This window comes from Phoxinus phoxinus (assembly GCF_949152265.1).
Source record: "Phoxinus phoxinus genome assembly, chromosome: 22".
NCBI lineage: Eukaryota > Metazoa > Chordata > Actinopteri > Cypriniformes > Leuciscidae > Phoxinus > Phoxinus phoxinus.
This window is the reverse complement of record NC_136897.1, coordinates 13,721,724-13,738,842: the sequence shown is the minus strand read 5'-3', so window position 1 is coordinate 13,738,842 and position 17,119 is coordinate 13,721,724. Positions and strand designations below refer to the sequence as shown.

The 17,119-nt window shown below is 36.6% G+C and overlaps 1 protein-coding gene across 8 annotated transcripts in view; it reads right to left on the bottom strand.

Moving 5' to 3' along the window:
• The window catches only part of naaladl2 (N-acetylated alpha-linked acidic dipeptidase like 2), a 321,301-nt gene that overhangs the window by 75,437 nt on the left and 228,745 nt on the right, over nucleotides 1–17,119 (bottom strand). For all 8 annotated transcript variants that reach the window (XR_013795866.1, XM_079597224.1, XM_079597227.1 and 5 more), the window contains one exon: nucleotides 2,001–2,147. Coding sequence is in view for 7 of the 8 variants with exons in the window: in XM_079597224.1 (XP_079453350.1) it covers nucleotides 2,001–2,147 (147 nt within the window). In the remaining variant the exon portion in view is untranslated. The remainder of the gene's footprint in view (nucleotides 1–2,000; nucleotides 2,148–17,119) is intronic.

The window sequence follows — 17,119 nt, the reverse complement described above, 5'->3', positions numbered from 1 at the left end:
GAGCCCGTAAAGTATCAAGTTGTAAAGTTCTAAATAAACTCAATTTAGGTCAAGTTATTTTATTTATTTATTGTAAATTCAGTTCACCTGTAGAGATGTTTAACTCTGTGTTATTTCAGTAAAATTGAGATTCTATTATAGTTCTCAAAATATTTAGAATTAGTTTTTATTTTTGTATTTTCCGTTTTCATTTTAAAGTGTAACAATGTAGTTCTATGTGTTTTTGTACTATAATGACCCTGGTTTCACTTACATTTAAGTTAACTGACATCAAAGAGTCTTTTTTTTCCCTTTCTCAGGCACTGTAGGTATTGTTAGCATAAGAAGGCCCACACGTCATTTTGATTTTGCTAGCTGGGAGAGCGACGGCTCCTGGGGCGGAGGCACGCGGCACAGAACAGAAGCAGGGATGCTGGGAGCTGGATGTCACAGCACAGACCGTGTTGTTCCAAAACACACCAGCCACCCCCAGTGCTAATGCAGCCTGATGGCTTGAATGCCAGGAAAAGGTTACATTCACAGTTTAAGGCACACCAGCATTGCACTGCAAATGCTTAGCCAGGCATGTGTGCCGGATGAGACAGATGTACAAGTCAGCATGCAGAAAGTGTCAACCACCACAGCGTGAGACAGAGGCTGAAAGATGTACTGTACAGAGAGAGGAAAAGAGTCACTTTGTGTGTGAAATGTTTAACTCTTACATCTCCATTGTGGTGAGGAAGTACAAAAATGCACCATAAAAACATTTAAGATGAAGTACAATAAAAACAAAAGTGGACATATGTATGCAATTTAGTAGACAAGCTTCCTGAGTGTTTATTTTAAAGGAAGAGAGAGCTTGTTTCTCCTGGGATACACTCGCATGTGACATCTGAGAAGACATAACGGATAAGACATCAGGGCTGTGGCAGATGGAACGCAACATTGATGCCGCTTGTAAAGGAGTCCTGGGGTTTGACCGTGCTTCTGTGTGACAGAGGAACATGGAAGGTAATTTTATGTGACAGGAAACTGCTCCTCACGTATCATAATGAGGCAAAGAGGGTGCAGAGGAACGATGTGACAGCCTGTGCTAAACCAGAGAATCCACACCGAAGTGTAGGAAAGCATTAGGGTCAGGCCTCTTGCAGGTCTCTGGGAATGCTTGCTAACTCCGGGTAGATGCCTGAGTGAAACCCGTTTGAATTTTAAAGTGATCCAATTGGACTGGATCACTCAAGTCACAAGCAATAATTGCACCACTGTATACTGTATAAAACAACAGGGTTTCAACACGTCTTTTTTTCTTATAGGGTAAATGTGGCAAGAAGCACACAGTGGTAAAGGCCCATTTGATTACATTTTACTCAACTTTACAAACTTTTTACTCTATATGGCACAAACATTTTTCTAAACATCCACATTTCACTATGCTAGTGTATATTTGGCTGATCCTTGACATGAAGTTGATATGATACTCAATGTTTTTTTTTTTATGTTACAGGTTTATGTAGCAAATGAGAATGGTAAATTTACCATTCATTAATACAGGTTTTGTTCAAAGTAATCAAATCAACAACTTTAAATAACTAAAGAATCCGTAAAAGTATGGTATTTGGGGTAAAAAGCACTTGCACTTTGGGCTAGGCACAATGTTTGATGTGATAATAAATAGCTGGCTGACTTTTCGATTTGATGACATGATTAGATCAAAATGTTCAACTCAATTTATTACATTGGATGTCTGAGATAATCACCATACTATATTTATCATGAAAGGATCATATTTAAATATATGATATGAATCACATTATAGTGCTCGAGTATGGGAAAATGTTGAGCATTTGAAACGTATGGTGTCCATTAGGCTATTCATTTGTCAGCCTTTTGAAAATATTTTCCCCTATCTGTGGACACTGTGCAGGGAACGGTTGCTCATTGTTAACGTCATCTGAACTTAAAGTGAATTTAATGAATGATTGGATTATCAATGTGCTTATATTGCACACATTTGCATGTACCTCTATTTTAGCGAACTCTGAGTATGTGAACTCCACTGTGGGGACAGCAAGCTGGTTAGAGAAAAAGCTGGCATCTCCAGGTGTCTGCAGCGAGCTGACATTCGGACCAGGACAACCACCTCCTCTACTGCAACTCACCGAATGTCTCTGAAAGATAAACACACATGCATGGTAACAATTTGACATTGTGAGGATATACAGCAATCTAAAGTATGTTATAGAGTGAAATGTGAGGAATGCATTTAAGTGAGGAGCTTTTATAATAAAAAAGTATCACTATAAGATATATATTGTGATGAAATGTTATTGGGATATATTGGGATTGGAAAGTTTTTCACTGGCATGCGATTTTAATGTGTTTAAGTATTTTTAATATGTGATGTGCACAAAATATGAGTATTAAGATAATCAAATTTGTTTTTTATTTAATAGCTCATTTAATCCCACCTGTAGGATTGTTCTTGTTTCAACACAACAATAATAATGTGCTTTTAAATCTAATTTGTAGTTGCATATAATTGTGCATCACTAAAGCCCTGCCTAAATCCTAAACTGATATTGATTTCTCATTGAGTGATGGTTTAGGATTAATCTGTTTTGGTTGAAACTGGCCCTTGGCTATTTAATGACCTACAGATTTAACTGTATTGATCGCGAAACTACTGCTAAATGAACAGATTCTGTTCTGTTGTACAGCAACTGACATGAGCTACAATATATATATTACTGTTTGTCAACGTTCACAGAAATACATGCAGCTACGTAAACCTCAAACAAGTGCAAATGATGACTGACAGGGCCAAAATCAATGTAAATCTATACAAACACAGTTTGAAAGCATAATGGAAGGGAAAATACAGACTGCAGTGTTACAATCAACTGTGACCAAAAACAGTCATCAGAGTAATTCATATCAGACAGGCCCTGAAAAACATAAAACAGCCGCTGCTGGACTTACAGTGCTACCGCTGAGGAATAAAAAAACTATTTTGTTACATGCTTCATAACACAACTTATTTAACACACAGACAAACACAAATTATCTCCAGAATAGATTGGTTTGACATGGTTTAACTCTATAATTATATTTTATTATGTGTGTTATACATATTACAAAAAAAACAGAATGTACTTAGACAAACAAAAAAGAAAAATAAATAAAATATTGTGCAGCATGCTTACTCCCTCCTTGCAACTCTTGTTAAAAAAGAAAAAAGCCAGACTCGGTTTCCGGGTGTGGAGGCTTAGGGAATATTTCTAATAAATCTTTCACTATGAAAAAGTCAAACTGATACAATATTAATAAAAAATCTTTAATAAATATTAATAATATTTTATTATTAAATGCATTCATATTTATTTATTAATTTCTAAAATAATTAATATTTATTTGGAGAAAATATTTATAAAGTAAAATGACGTCCTCGGGAGAAAGGTATGTTGTTAAAATCTTTCTAAAATCCCATATAAAAAGGGGATATGTATAACTGTTTTTTTAAAGGAGATATTTCTACTTTCGTGCAACTCAACAGAATCAAGTTATTTCAGTAATATTAAGTAATATTTTTGACTTGATCAAAACAAGATGTTACCCCACAAAGCAATGTTTAGGTTATTAGACAAAACATTTTTGTGTACTACACATATTTTAATGCAGCATTGTCATATTTTGCCCTTCTGGGGCATTTTGTTCAGGCTTTCATGATATTAAAGGGCACCTATTATGACATTTAAAATGTTCCTAATGTTGTTGTGGGAGTCCCCAACAATAGTTTTACATGCATGCAATGACAAAAAACACTTTTGTTTTCGTATAATATGCATTTATTTTTACCTGATTTGCTCACCGACTCCCAAATGATTCGTTCAACGACTCGTTTTTCAAACCCCTCCTCTGCGCGACGCTAATCTGCGTTGATTGGTCAGATGACCCAGCAGTGTTTACAGAGATAATACTTATTTTTAACACGGAGTACAATGATGCTTTTATCAATTAAATTGTATTATAATAATGATTATAGTCCACTGCTTTATAGTTTGTAGTAAAAAACGAAAAATAATATAAAGAATTTAATGTTATGTTAGCGAGCATAGCCCAGAGTTCATATTGTAAAAGCACAATCAGTCTTTGTTTGCGTTAGCCCGATGCATAAACATAACGTTTTTACACACAAAAAAAATGCAGTTATGTTACTACGAGGTATTACTCTATTCTTTAGACAACTCCGAAAACAACGACAAACACTTCACATATCTCAATACAATTGTCATTGAAGACCTAGAAGCTAAACGGTGCTTACACAACAAACAAAATAATTATTAAGCATGCTACATAAAATATAAAAGCAAAAATTATTAATAACACTTACAGTGATACGGAGGAAGCTGATGCAAATACACAACTGAACCTTCCTTCAATATCAGCCAGCTCGCGAATCCAAGTTTGATTGCATTTAAAAAGCAATCGTCTTCAAAATGACGCGAACAAAGCACAAGGCTCGGACTATACTTCTGTGGTATAGTGAATTGTAGCCACTTAGTCTTCAAATGCTCCTCCTTGGGCAGATGAAAAAAGTTTGCTTTTGAGCCGCACTTCAGAACACAGCGTCTCGTCGCCCTGATATTTTCCCTGGCCTTGGAGCGCAATAAGTGGGCGTATCGTATTCAAATAACTTGACAAGTTGACGTCATCTAGTCAGAGAAAAAGCTTCGGTCTTCTAACGATTCATAAAAATGACTCAGAGTCGACTCTCACTTTTGAAAGACAATAACTTTATATACGGTGCACTTTCATATTTCAAACTTTGCAGGATGTTTTTGTTCACTTAGATCTATGTTACACACTACATGAAAGGTAAATTTCAAAATTCCATAATAGGTGCCCTTTAATGTATATAAACATTCGATAGGTTTCTGTAACATGCTGAATTTCATACTCATACTCTCTGATTTAGGAGCTTTACCCATCAGTTTAGCATGCCTCATTAAAGTTCAACCAACCAAAAACAAACAAACAAACAAACAAAAATATAAACAAGGGAACAAACCCAATAGCAAAGTTACTATTGTTCTCACATATTGCTATTGTTTAAAAAATAAGAATGAGATGAATAAGATGTAGATAATATGCACCTTATGACTGTTATATGTTCTTGTAAATAGTTAGTTTGCCTGAATAAACACACCACTTATTTTTTCATTCATACATGATTAGGTCCACAGGAACATAGTGGCCTGAAAAGTAGCTGGGGAACATAATAAAGTGCATTATCAGCTTGACTCATTAATATTAATTATGTGGCAAAATGATTTGCACAATAATTATACCTGCCCTATAGTATGTACAACACATTATTCTCCCTTGTGTGTCTATTTTTGCGCTGTGCATGGATTACTGTAACATTCGGTGCTTCATTCTGAAAAAAAGTGGACTCCTTCATCTTCATAGGCAGCAAAAGCCATTAAAGTCAAAATTAGCCACAAATTCCTGAGGTAAAATGTGACAGCAGAAACAGCTTGGGAGCGGCGAGAAAGAGGGAGAATAGGTAATATCTGCACTGCAATTCCTTTTCCCCGTGAGGAGAATCAATATTTAATTTCTCTGTCTGCAATGATAACGAGATGGCAAAATCATTGTTTATATATTTGAGCTTGAATAGACCTGTGGGTAAGTGAGGAGAGAGAGAGATGCACTGGCAGACAGCCACAGCAAACGAAGCTGCTCGTCCACTCAGCTGATGTGAAACAAACAGCATTGCCTAAAGACCATTAGCAAATGAGCAGGCTTTTACCATGCCATTGTGATCACAGTGATCCCATGACTGAGAACGTCCACATCCTATTACATGCCACCCACACATGATCAGAGGTAGCAAAAAGAAAGATTGTACATGTGCACAATCATTTGAGGAAGATCAGAGGCATAGACCGTGTTTCTTCAACAACGGGCTTTTGTAGCATTTCAGGGCAATTTAATTTCAAACTAAACATTTCATTTTATGAAGACAATGCCTTGCCTTCATTTATTTTAAGCTTATAACTTTGTAAAAATAAAATAAATAATACATTATTATATGATCATGATTATATATCACATAGACTGTCTATATATATTCTTCAGATGTACAGTATGTACACTGCTGGTCATAGTTTTTGGATAAATTAAAATAACACAAGTGTTTTATGAGAGTTTATTTGATACATTTTATAAAATTGTCCATAGTCCATAACATAGAATGGCTAGACACTTTCCCAAATGTTTCCCACTATTAACTGTATACAGTTATTTTAGTTAGAGTCTGTGTGCTAAAGCTGTTATTTTTTTCTGAATCAATGAATGGCAAAAATCACTGCATACAGTAAGATGTACCTGAGATAATTGCACAGCTGCAAAATGAATATTTGTATTTGACAAAACATGCCATTAAACTGAAATTTGTCACAGTACGAAGATAAAATGACAGCGGACAGAGAGAATGCTGTGTGAAGAAGAAAAAAAGAAAAAAAAAAAAAGAGAGAGAGAGAGAGAGAGAGAGAGAGAGAGAGAGAGAGAGAGAGAGAGAGAGAGGCAAATATGTGAACAAAACTGTTATCTCGTTCTGAAAGACGGAGAATGACCTTGCATTGTGGAGATAATTTATTCTCAGAGAAGGTGACCTTTGGAAATTACATTTGCAGAGAAGTGGAATTGGAACGGCTGATACATTTATAAAAAGAAGAGACAAAATAGATGAATAAGACTAAGATTATTTTAAAAAACAACAAGATGGGTGTCACTGTGGATAATGTGAGAGGTTTGCAGTTGCTGCACAGATGGTGGCGCACTGGAGCTTTTTAACATGAGAGGACAGAGAGGATGAGCAACTTTCTTGCCTAATGCATCCAATTTAAATTGAAACAGTAATACTGCGATCGACTGAAAGTATCTGCAGTGGCAATCACACATAAATAAGACCAGGGGCGGCGTTCAAGTATGACAGAGTATGGCAGTTGCAATACCCTGGCATTCAGACAAAACAGGGGGCAAAAACAACTAATCATAATGCTCATTAAAGATAATCCAAATATTTTTTAGAAGAACAGATCTGAACATTAGTAGGTTCCTAGGGATAAATCATATGAATATGGGAGGTTTCTCATGATGGGCACTGCTGTACGATCTTAATGGCGACTTCTCTTGATTGTAAAAAAATTCTAACCTCCCCAACTCAAAATTGTCTAATGACTGGTCACAATTAAATTTATACAATTAAATGATCAGAATTTCACTTGGGCCAATTAAAAAATTTAGATGTGACCAGTCACTAGAAAATTTTGAGTTGGGGAGGTTAGAAATTTTTTACAGAATTTGATTGGATCCCTGGATTCAGGATTGTGGGTAGTGTAGTTCTTTACCTGTGTTTTTGTCAATTAAAATACTTTTTTTCTAAACTGTAGAAATCACATGGCAGATTTTACATGAGCATATAAAAACACAATCACACCCACCAGATGTATACATTATTGCATAAAAGTATTCCTATTAATAATTTTCTCTGTGAATAAATCAAGATTTGACTTCCAGTTTGGAACACTGTTGTTGTGCAGTCACAGTTAATTGCATAACTTAATCACGCTGGATTAGCTGTCAACATACTAAAGTCACTTAATGTTCATGTCTGTGGAGAAAAGAGTTGGTAACATTTTTTTATTTAAATGAGCTTGTCACTATCTATGCACTGCTCCGACCTCGCAACTACCCACTTATGGAATAAAAACTGCACTGCGACAAAAAGTAAGACGTGTTTTATTTTTAATGCTGTTAACTCTATGTGCTATCAAACCATTTTAAAAATCTCTCATGACAATGTCTGGTTGGTGGGTTTGGACCATAGACATGTAATACTGTATATATGTAGATGCTACATTCAAACTCTCCAAATACGTCGGCATGCCTGGCATCTTGGAACGGTCAGCATGTCGTCACTCACTGTAAGAATCAATGATGCCACAACATTGCACAGCTTCTGTTTGTGAAACCATCAAGATTTAAATTCCAGAAGAAATAGGATAACCTTTCACAGGTGAGAAAAATTTAGGCTGTCTTAGGCTTGAATTGCGTTCGTATTCGTAATCCTAAAAATTCGTCACGCACAGAAACCTTGCACACTGAGTCCGATGCGTATTAATTCATCAGTCACGAAAAAAAAAATCGCAAAACAATACAAAATGGAGTCTTCAAGCAGTGTGGATGATTTAGTTGTCCTCTCTCTTCTTAAAATTGGGTCCATCAAATCCTGAGATTGCGTAGAGAGGAAGGAGAGTTTCACCTCATTATCAAGGAGCTGCGGGATTATCCAGAGCAATTCAAAGTTTACTTCAGGATGTCAGTGGCTCAGTTTGATGCTTTACTAGCGAGCCTGGAGCCACATATTAAAAAGAAGGCCAACAATTTCTGTGAAAATAATTAACGGACCGCTTGTACGGTGGCTCTGAATTGTTAAAACACCTCTCCTAAATGCATGCTACGGATGCGAAAAACGAATTAAACCCGAAACGATTTTTCTTATGACGGTGAAAGTTTTGGATTCAGTGTGTAAACGTGATTGACAACGTGAGGTCGCATTAATTTTTTAACGTGCGAAAATTGTGGACCTTAAAGGACACAAAGAAACTTTAAACACACATTAAAAGTCCCAAAAATTGTTGTGGACACGTTGTGGACTCTTAGTATGGTGGATTTTTTTTAACACATTTTGTTTAGATATAATGTGGTTACGGTACTTGGGAATGTCTGTTGCATGGCCAGGGGGAATTATGCCATATCCCAGGTTTTCGTGAAACACCACCACTGAATAAGACCATTCTAAATATAATCCTGATGCTACGGAGCTCAATCTCTCCTGTTGTACAGCAACTAGTCATTATCTTCGAATGACAGAAATGGACATCACTGCTTTCTAAATGAATACCAGTAATGAACAGCTTTTAGCGTGTACTCTGTTTTTGTGCTTCCCTCTAAGTGACCCTTTTTTAACACTCGAACATCAATTTGTCTAGTACTGAAAAGGCTTAAATGTTTATCTCATGAAATATTTGTTTACTTAAACACCTGGATACACGTGGCAAAACTTTGAGCATTCGCTGCCAGCGGAGCAGGTTAGATTCCCGATGAAAAACAAGTTCACGGGATAAACAAGTGTAGTGTGAGAGGAGAGAGGCCGCTAATTTGTTGCCTGTTGGCCAGCGAGAGGCTATTGATTGGGAACTAATTGATTGCCAGCTGAAGTGATAAACCATGTGCTTGTGCAGACAGCATCACTAATACAGGAATGGAGCGCCTGAAATCACATTGTGGCCTCCGGTGTGGGAGAAGATCCCGGCCGTTGCGCACATGCTATGGTGATGAATGCTCTCCAACATCTGTGATCACCTGTGCTGTGCTCTTTATTCAATCGATGAGATCTCTGTGTGGTTAAGCACAAATCTAAGATGGTTAATGCCAGTAAATTACTTAATCTAGTGAAAGGCACTGTGGTGTTTCGAATGCAATGCATTTGGCTGGAAAATGGTCCACAAATAGCTACAAAACTCATTATAGAAGTAAAACATGTCTTTTTTGTTGTTGTTGCCCATTCATGATTACAGTGAACGCAAGCAATCAAATCTGAGTGAATGCATGACTGATATAACACAAAGTGAGTTGCATTTACTACAGAAGTAATTTCATTTCATTTTGCGAGGAAAAACCCCTTGGTGTAATGACTACATTTTAGTGTTTAGCGCTTGCAACACATATAAGAGACAAAGAGGGCAGGAGCTCTTTTTTATTACTGTGAAATGGGCACTGGATTGTGTTTAAGTGAAGTTAGACATAAAAGTGAAACTCTTACATGAAAGAAATGTTATGTTTCTGCCAGTGGCGAAATGGAACTCTGCTCCCAAACTCTGTTACTCAAACTACAAAAAACCCTAAAACATAAAAAGGCACGATTGGGAATGCAAGCGAAATGTTCAGACTTCAACTACCTATATTTGTGTGTACTATATATCAGAGTTATTGGTAGAACTCGACCAATCGTACTGTGAAGTCGAGACAGGCTTCCAGATGTTCAATAATAGTCTTGAAAAGAATCACAGGATGTATACGTATATATAATATATGTACAAACACATATGAATAGTTCAGCCATGAAACTCTATCCGCGTTCGGATTGGTTCATTCAAATGTTATGTTCCCAGCCAATCGATTTCACGTATTCATTTACAGTATATGTCCCTACTGTATATAAGCTCAGTCACAGTGGGTATCTTTAATGCCTCATATGTTTTTTGTAAATATTATTAAATAATAATAAATCCATATCGAAACACTGAAATGCTACAAAAATCATTTCAGTTATGACTCTCTTTTAAATTTGATTTAGTCTAGTTAGTTTTGTATCAAATACGACGTGATTTGTGGTGATCGAGATCTGGCAGCAACAGCACATTCGTGGACAGCTTTCCTTGAGCATGAAATCACCCATATGCCACCAAACCAATGAGAATGCTGAACAATGTTGACGATGCATCAAAAGGGGCCAAAGCTGTTGTGGAATCCGAAACCCACCATAACTGGCAGATTTGAAGAAAACTACAGTTGTTTGGCAAATAAATAAGTGATGGACAGTTACATATGTATTACTAACATTTATAAGCTTTTTGTTACTCCTCAAATGACAAGGGAATTTATAGTAATTTATAGTGTTAATTTTAGCTCTTTTTTTTATTGCTTACACAATTTCTGAAACTATGGCTCCTTTTCTCATAACTCTACACACAAACTCTACATGCAAAACATCACGCATCTCTAGCAAAAACTATCTTAACTCTTCTAAAAATGCTGTTAGCATTCATTCATTATAATGAATGCTGATTTGTCAGTGAAGGACTGATTACGACCAGAGATACCGCTTGATGGCATCGTGGCATCCGAAGTGGGATCAGAATGTCTTCTAGCAAAAACTCTTCTAGCACGTGTATTTACCTGTCAGCTGTGTTGTCGATGCCTCGAGAGAAAAGAAAGTGCAGAGTGTGAAAGCACCAAAGTGACTGAAGGATTGACGTAAAGCAGTATCTCTGGTCGTACGATGTGTATGACGTCATTTACATTTTAAAATACTTTTTAAAGCAAATAAGTGAATTAAAAAATATTTTAAGAGAATAGGGTTGTTGTCTAAAACAACCCTTTTAGACCATGTGCCTGGTGCGCAAACCATTTTTCCCGTCATTTCGCAAAAGTGTATTCTGACACGCCCTAACTGCACTTGCGGCGTGCGCTATAGACCATGCACTTAGATCATTAAAATAGGGCCCTATGGCTTGTTAGAGAGCTGATTTATAACAGAATTTGTTACTATTGTGAAGCTGCTTTGAAACTCTGTATTGTATAAAGCACTAGAGAAATAAAAGTGATTTGACTTGTATGCATATTCAGTATATATTTACAAAATAAACAGAAATGCAAAGGGATAAAAATAATTTAATTCTCAAAACACTGAGTATGGATTTCTAAGTGAACAAATTAGGTATAAGTGTTTTCACACATGCTCATTGGGCGTAGGTAATCGGTAAATGAGTTTGGCATTTAAATGGCAGTGTTTTCCAGATGAAACACAAGAGCATTCATAGCTTTGAAAGAGTGTATAATGTAGAGAACTGTTTAGCATTTTCCAAAAAGTTTTGTTTTTTAATTTCAAACTGAGCATAAAGCAGATAATGTGCTTGTAGATTTGGTGTATTAGGTGTATGAGTGAACGGTTTCACTGAGTGGGCCTCAAATGACCACTTTTAGTGTGTAAGCAATAAAAAAAAAACTGGAATTAGTGTGTCCCCTTTAGAACAGTAGTAAAAAGAAGATGTCCATTAATCACAAAAGAGTAATCTATCTTCCTTTCATTCAAAAAACAAATACAGGAAGATAAATTGTGGGTAACAGAAAGCACTATTTGTGTTGAACAGAGTGGGGTGACAATGAACTCACTGTTACAGAAATCTAAGATTGTATGCATAAGACGCCTTCTTCTGAAGCTTGCCAAATGCTTTCACTAATGGCTTGCAATTAGCGTGTCATGGCACGCACACAAAACATGCATTATCTTGATGAAATCCCAGCGAAAAGGGTCTAATCTAGAGAATGGTGGATGATGTTATTGTGCTGGGGACCCGACCAGGATTTTATGGAGTGTTGAGTGACAGAAACGTGGCGCCACAGGATGAAGAGTTACAGCCAACGGACTGCTGGGGGCAACTGCGCATTCGGTCCTGCCACATGATTGTCACAGAAGAGTCCACCCTCGGTGGCCTTGCCTTCTGTTCCTGTTTATGTGTGTGTGTGTGTGTGATTGGCTATACTGGGAGATAAATTCAAGTGAGATCAGTAACTCTCGGTCGATGCAGGAGGAGGAATTCAGGTAACAGTATGAATGACAAAAGCATGCTGGGCTGCATTATCAGATGTAGGGGTTATCAGATACGGGTGAGTCTAAAAAACAATCCTTGGTTGTTTCGATTGCTTTTTTACAGTATTGATCACGGCATTGCTAAGGTCAGTAATCTATCATTCACAGGGTTTCCAAGAATGTCAGACCCCTGTTTTTCAGCTACTCTTATTTTGTTGTAGTCAATCACCGAGATGTTTTGACCAGCACTTATAGTGAGTCTGAGGCAAAGCCAAGCTTTTCAGACCATTTCAAACAGCATAAAAACTTTGAATGTTTTTCATCTTGGGGAAAGAGCCTTTCAAAGACTATTTCGTAAAAAGAAAGTTAGTGTGCATTGATAGAAAATGAAATGCCACAAATATAGGTGGCTTGAATTCCAGTTCTGAGTTAAAATGCAAATATAATATTGTTGGTGTTGTATATGTGCAGAGGCAGATGATTACACAGGAACAGCAATTCATATTTGGCTAGACTATGTTTTTTTTTTATTGCAAAAGTTACAATAAAACAAAATTCACTTTGTAAACCCAGTGAGAAAAAAAAAACAGGCATCTACTCTACAGATGAAGGACAGATAAGAGATGTGCAACTACAATGAATGGGAGAAATGGGAACAAATAAAACCCAACATGGCTGCTCTAGTAAAGCAAGGTCCACCTTCCAAATAAAAGTCAATCATCAATCTGCAAAGTCATAGTTTGATGACACTGCGATGTCTCAGAGTGAACAGACTCATTTTGAAAGGGACTTTGGCTCTGATGCTGCACTTGAAGTGAAATTTAAAATCAAGTGGAATTGAGCCTTCAACTTATGGGTCGTCACTGCATTGCATGTTTTGACACCATGCCGTTGTGATGCGACATCCATTGTAAACTCTAGTGAGTAGGGGTCCTAAATGCAAAAAAGCAAAAAAGATTTCCAAACTCAAAGATAACCTTGGCTTTGATAAACACATTTGCTTGTGTAGCAATCTGGATTTCTCTATAATCAAAACGGACTTTCTTCAAAGAGGATTACATGCTATACTGATTTTCTCTAAACACATTTTAGATCTGAATACAATTGTGCTGTCAGATTTTATATAGGTCAGATTTATGTGAACTAATATGAGGTATAGCGTGGGAAGAAATACAAGGTGAGCCGAAACAAAATCCCAAGGTTATTACTAAGAGCACAAGATGAGGCGTCCTTTATCTGTCAGAGATAACGGCATGTGTTGATGTATAATGCTTAGGACACATGAATAATAAAAAAAAGGCGGGGAAACCGTGCCTTGATCATCATCTAGCATGTCTCACCTTTACAATCATAGTAAAATCTGATTTAAACTCGAAAAAATAACATTATGACATTCTGTTTTAGGCATAGTTGTGTATATGTGAATGTGACCTACATTTCGAGCTCTACAAACTCCTGTGCTGTCTGAATAAATGATTATGTGAAAGAGACTACTGACTTTTACTTGGGTGAAATAGACATGGATTTTTAGAGAGGATTACTCAAAGCTTAACAGGTTTTAAAACACCTAATCTGCAATAATAATAATAAAAGAAGTTTACATAAGAGTGTCTGGCTATGATAGCTGTTATGGCAAGTTTGAGATTAAATAAAACTATTGAGATCAGAGTAAATCTTTTCTTAGACAGTACATTTTCATAATACATTTGATAATCTCAATTATTAAAGATAAAACGCATATTAGTTTAACAATTAACTTAAAGGAACAACTTTTGGGGTCTTTAGTTTATTCACCGTATCCCACAGAGTTAAATAAGTCCATTCATACGTATACATACTGGGAACTATGTTCTCAGAAGTCGAAGCACTGCTACTTCTGCGGAGTGATTTGCTCGCAGCACCCGAGAAGCCCCGTGGTGAGGAGCAGAGAGTACGGTTAGAAGATGGCTGTGTCTCATGTGACCTTGCTATTTGTACACGCTGAGACTATAGAAATCACAACATGTACATAGGAAAATGTTGGCGTTATTTTGTCACTTATTGGGAGCAGTATGCTAGCTGGAGCCGTTTACCTCCAGTCTTTGTGCTAAGCTAGGCTAGCAGTGAGTGCGTCAGACAGAGTTACGGGACGCATGGAGATGAGAAGGGTATGTGGACTTATCTAACTCTAGGGGATACGGTGAATAAGCTAAAGTCCCAAAAAGTCAGCGTGTTCCTTTAACAGGGATAAATCATATAGCCTATAGGGAACAACGGGGCTAAAGACACACCTTAAGAAAAATGTGCTTTTCACTACTACAAATTACACCAATCCACATCAGGGCAAAACTGGTAGGTTTTCTCAAAAACTTACAGCCTACCTTATCATTTGTCTTTTCTCTTGGAGTAATATCAGTTTAAAATAGACAGACACGCACATGTTGCTACAACAATACCCAATTAAACAATGAAAAGTCTCTCAATTTACTTTGTGTTTCACTCCGTAATCCCAAAAGAAGTACTTCCTTTATTATAATTGGTTCCAGAGCACCCATTCAAAACATCACTGCAATGGCATCTCTATTCCAAAGACAGCTGCAAAGCAAGATAAGTGGAAAGTATTACCTCCATAGCTCTAACATGATTTATAGTGTTGTTAAAATGTCTCAAAATATTGAAAGTGTTGTGGATACCTGATGCCTCCAACACAGCATCTTTAAAAGATAAATTGCACAATTCCAGCAATCCAAGATGACTGAAAAACTGCATGTACAATTAGAGGCAAGAGGTCACATAACAGAGTAAGTGCAGGCGAGAGATTTTATGACAAGTAAGGACAAACAATGATGACAACAATGAAAATCCTCACGTTTGATAATTTGGTTAATAATATAGCACTGTGGGACTGGAATAAAAGCCTGTTATATTGATTTTGGCAGAATAAAAGCTGGTCGATATATAAACAAAAATCTTTAATTGCAACTGTTTAATCAGTCAAAGTTTGACAAATCAACACAAAAGAGAGAAACATTCACTTCGTAAAAATAAAAATGAACCTTTCTTTTATCACGCCTGTCAATTGGAAGTAATTCATCCACAAACAGTCCCTATGCATCTTTGATTGGATGGTATTCCATTCAATTAGAATGCTAATGAGGGCATCTTGTGTCTCTTCGCGTCGAAGGCTCTGACCAGACAACAGCAATTAGCATGAGCCATTATCAATTTCATGAGAGACAGAAAACGATTGCTGGGGAGGCTTAGGGCCACGAAGGTGGACTTTTAGACAATGTGGGAATGTAATGAAAAGAGTCTAGAAAAGTGCTGATGCTAAACAGTTTTCTTCTTTGTTGTGATCACACTACAGGATAGGGGATAGAATTAGCATATCAGATAAACAGGAGGTTGTGCATTCACATTTAAGGTGCTTTGGATGTAGGATATGATCAATATGTAATTTTTTCTTAAAGGATCTTGCGAGTCTCACATAACCAACATTCTTTATTTTTATTATTCTGGTCATTCAAGCATTGTCTGTCAATTTATCGCAAACCTCAAAAGGGCTCCATGGACCTTCAATGGCATCTGAGGTGAATAAACACAACCATCAAAAATGCTCCAGCATTCAAAAACATCTCAGATTTGTCTCAATGAATGTACTTTGAGTGTGGATAGTTTAAACTAAAACACAAGATTATGCAATAATACATGAACAGAATCAGTAAATGGACCAACTAGTTTTGCTTCATAAAAAAGTTATTTCTTTAGTTTATAAGGAGCACTTTCAACATTTAATTTTAGAAAGATTTTGAAAACTTTGATGACTCCAAACCTGTGACTCAGAAAGAATATTTGCAGGTCTGACTTGCGTTCCACAATTGAAAAATCGAACTGAGATATGTCAATGCTAAGAAGAAATCCGTAGATATTAACTGTACAATAACATTTTTAATATGTGCTTAGTGGTATGCAAAGCATACCGAAGCCATTTTCCAAAACTCCATCCTAAGTCCTCTCTGCCTATTCACTTCAAATCACAGTCTCATCAGTTCTTCTTTTTCCTCCAGTGAACTACTTTCCAAACATTACGGCCAGAAGCTGATGATAAGGGAAATAATTATTCCAGTGAACTTATGCCATTTCTCTCCAAGAAGTTTTGCAGGAGAGATTTCGATAGTGGCAGCGGTGCAGGTCAGAGCTTACTTTATTAGGCTGAAATGTCACAGGAGGACTGGCATTTAGGTTAATGAAGAAAATTATTGTCTGGTTAAAAATAACAGGACACATGGTCATCGGATCAAGGCCTCTGACCTACAGCATGCTATACAAAGCAAACGATACATTGGCAATATTTAAATATATTAACCTTTTCTGTGGCTCCATTAGCATCTTACCTGATGCTAAAGACGCTGTCAGTTTGAGTTAAAACTAACCGAAAGTTGCTTTAAATTTACACAGAGCTAATAAGCAAGGCGATCCTGATGTGTTACACAGTTTATTCATAATTTCAAACAAACTACAATATAGTCACACAAATCATAAATGAACCTGTCAGAATGAGTAAGGCACTCTATATATCTGGAAACTTGAGCAGAACACAAGAGCTATATTAAGGTTAAATAAGTTAGATGAGTTATGTCTCACATTATTGGAAATGCCATTTGAATGCATAACTCAGACTCAGTGTACATTGTGAATGATATGCAGCAGAGAAGTTTT